The sequence below is a fragment of the Mya arenaria genome, chromosome 5, assembly GCF_026914265.1.
Source record: "Mya arenaria isolate MELC-2E11 chromosome 5, ASM2691426v1".
In the NCBI taxonomy this organism is placed as follows: domain Eukaryota; kingdom Metazoa; phylum Mollusca; class Bivalvia; order Myida; family Myidae; genus Mya; species Mya arenaria.
This window is the reverse complement of record NC_069126.1, coordinates 3,212,872-3,214,967: the sequence shown is the minus strand read 5'-3', so window position 1 is coordinate 3,214,967 and position 2,096 is coordinate 3,212,872. Positions and strand designations below refer to the sequence as shown.

Here is a 2,096-nt window from a genome sequence, read left to right as displayed (position 1 = left end):
TGCCGCGGAACCGAGGGAGCCATTGCGACAATTTGAGAAGCAAGTTATACTCCCTTCTGCTGCTACAAGTGTTCCGTTGCTAATGAGCGAGTCGTCACAATAAAATCCGCTGCTGTAATCTCGCCGCCACGAAAACCGGAAGTCAATGATTATTTCGTTCTGAAATTATCGAACATAATTAAAGTATATTTTTCAGTTGTTTGTCAGGTATGCGAAAATTAATTGAAAATATAATGAATGTTTTGTCAAATCTTGTTGTTAAAAACGTTGCCTTTGAACCGTGTTAGTTACGCGATTTGGAAAAAAAGAAGACGCAGTAGACAAATACCAATGCGTATGAAAACTTACCGGAGAAGATCCAGGCTTCCAACTAATCACACCTCCCCTGAAATGCGACTGTTCAGATATGCAGACAAGTGATGCCGTTGCCAAAGCAACAATGATGTTTCTGGCATTCATGTTTCGTAGAGTGACACACTACAAAACATATAATATTATTGAGTATTTTTATTTAAAGTTCTACTCTCATTTGTTCATACAACTATTTAAAAAATAGACGAAAAATGATCACTTAACTAAACATTTAATTCATCAATTAAAAAACAAATCGACGAGTAAATGTTTAGCAAAATATATATAAATAAATACAGTAAGAACGAAATACGGAAAGAAAGAAATACAGAAAGAAATAGAAAGAAATACAGAACTACAGAAAAACAGAACTACAAGTAAACAATTTATTAATCCATTAAAAAATGAAGCTATGTTATTAAACGTACACACCTAGCTCCAAATTTAATTCAGTCTGGCTATCATTAATTCTGATAACACTGACATTGAGTGACGATATATCATGCACTCTGATAGCAATATTTTGGTAGTTATGACTTCCTCCGAGCAAAACCGGGAATAATAATTTTACATCTTAAGGACCATCCTATTATAAACTATGTCACTGTCACACTTGCCAGTTCTGTCGATGTACAATTTTAGTAGAATTTTGTTACTTAAATGTTTCATTGTTGTTGTTGTTGTTGTTGTTAATGTTGTTTGTGTTTTGTTGTTGTTATTTTATCATGCCGACATCAGGAATCGATCAGTTGACCACTAGATTTGCAGTCGGGGGTCATATTCACTGAACCGACACAGTAGACAAATGATTGCCGAGGGTTATGTAAAACGTAAGAACACAATTTATAATTGTGACCGATTTGTCACGATTTGAACGAATGTGGTTGATTTAATAATTAAGTTTGTTAATTTCCAAAGTAACTTATTCAATTTATGCATACTGCAATGATAACTGCAAACAAGTATGTACTTATATCTATCAGAAACGAGATTAAACCATGGTCGACGTGAGATTACTTGTCACAACGATAAAGTCTAATAAACAATCGCATGGTACTTGAGTAAATGTTTTTCAATTTGTTTATTTAGAATAATGCATTCCACAGGGCTAAGCCTAGTGTCTTGTTTAGTGACACACGTCGTATCAGATAACAAAGAAACAGGACTGGATGGCTAGATATATACGTTCATATATAAAAAAGGTTTTCATCAATAGAGACTATCGTTATTTTATCGATAGAGCACATCGTCATTGTATCGATATAGCATAACGTTATTGTATCGATAGAGAACATCGTTATTGTATCGATAGAGCATAACGTTATTGTATCGGCAGAAAATATAGTTATTGTATCGATAGAAAATATCGTTATTGTATCGATAGATCATATCGTTATTGTATCGATACAGAATATAGTTATTGTATCGATAGAGAATATCGTTATTGTATCGATAGAGAACATCGTTATTGTATAGATGAAAATATCGTTATTGTATTGATAGAAAAGATCGTTATTGTATCGATAGGGAATATCATTACTGTATCGATAGAGCAAATCGTTATTGTATCGATAAAAAATATCGTTATTGTATTGATAGAAAATATCGTTATTGTATCGATAGAATATATCGTTATTGTATCGAAAGAAAATATCGTTATTGTATCGATAGAAAATATCGTTATTATATTGATAGAGAAAATCGTCATTGTATCGATAGAGCAAATCGTTATTGTATCGATAGAA

The 2,096-nt window shown here is 32.4% G+C and overlaps 1 protein-coding gene across 1 annotated transcript in view; it reads right to left on the bottom strand.

Annotated features, from left to right (window-relative positions):
- The window catches only part of LOC128234380 (uncharacterized), an 18,431-nt gene extending 17,543 nt beyond the window's left edge, over positions 1–888 (bottom strand). The window contains exons 1-3 of the mRNA XM_052948591.1: positions 784–888; positions 349–477; positions 1–159 (exon numbers count right to left, since the gene is read on the bottom strand). The exon at positions 1–159 is cut by the window's left edge and continues 104 nt beyond it. Of these exons, the coding sequence (XP_052804551.1) occupies positions 1–159; positions 349–459 (270 nt within the window). The 5' untranslated portion in view covers positions 460–477; positions 784–888. The remainder of the gene's footprint in view (positions 160–348; positions 478–783) is intronic.
- Positions 889–2,096: the final 1,208 nt, after the last annotated feature.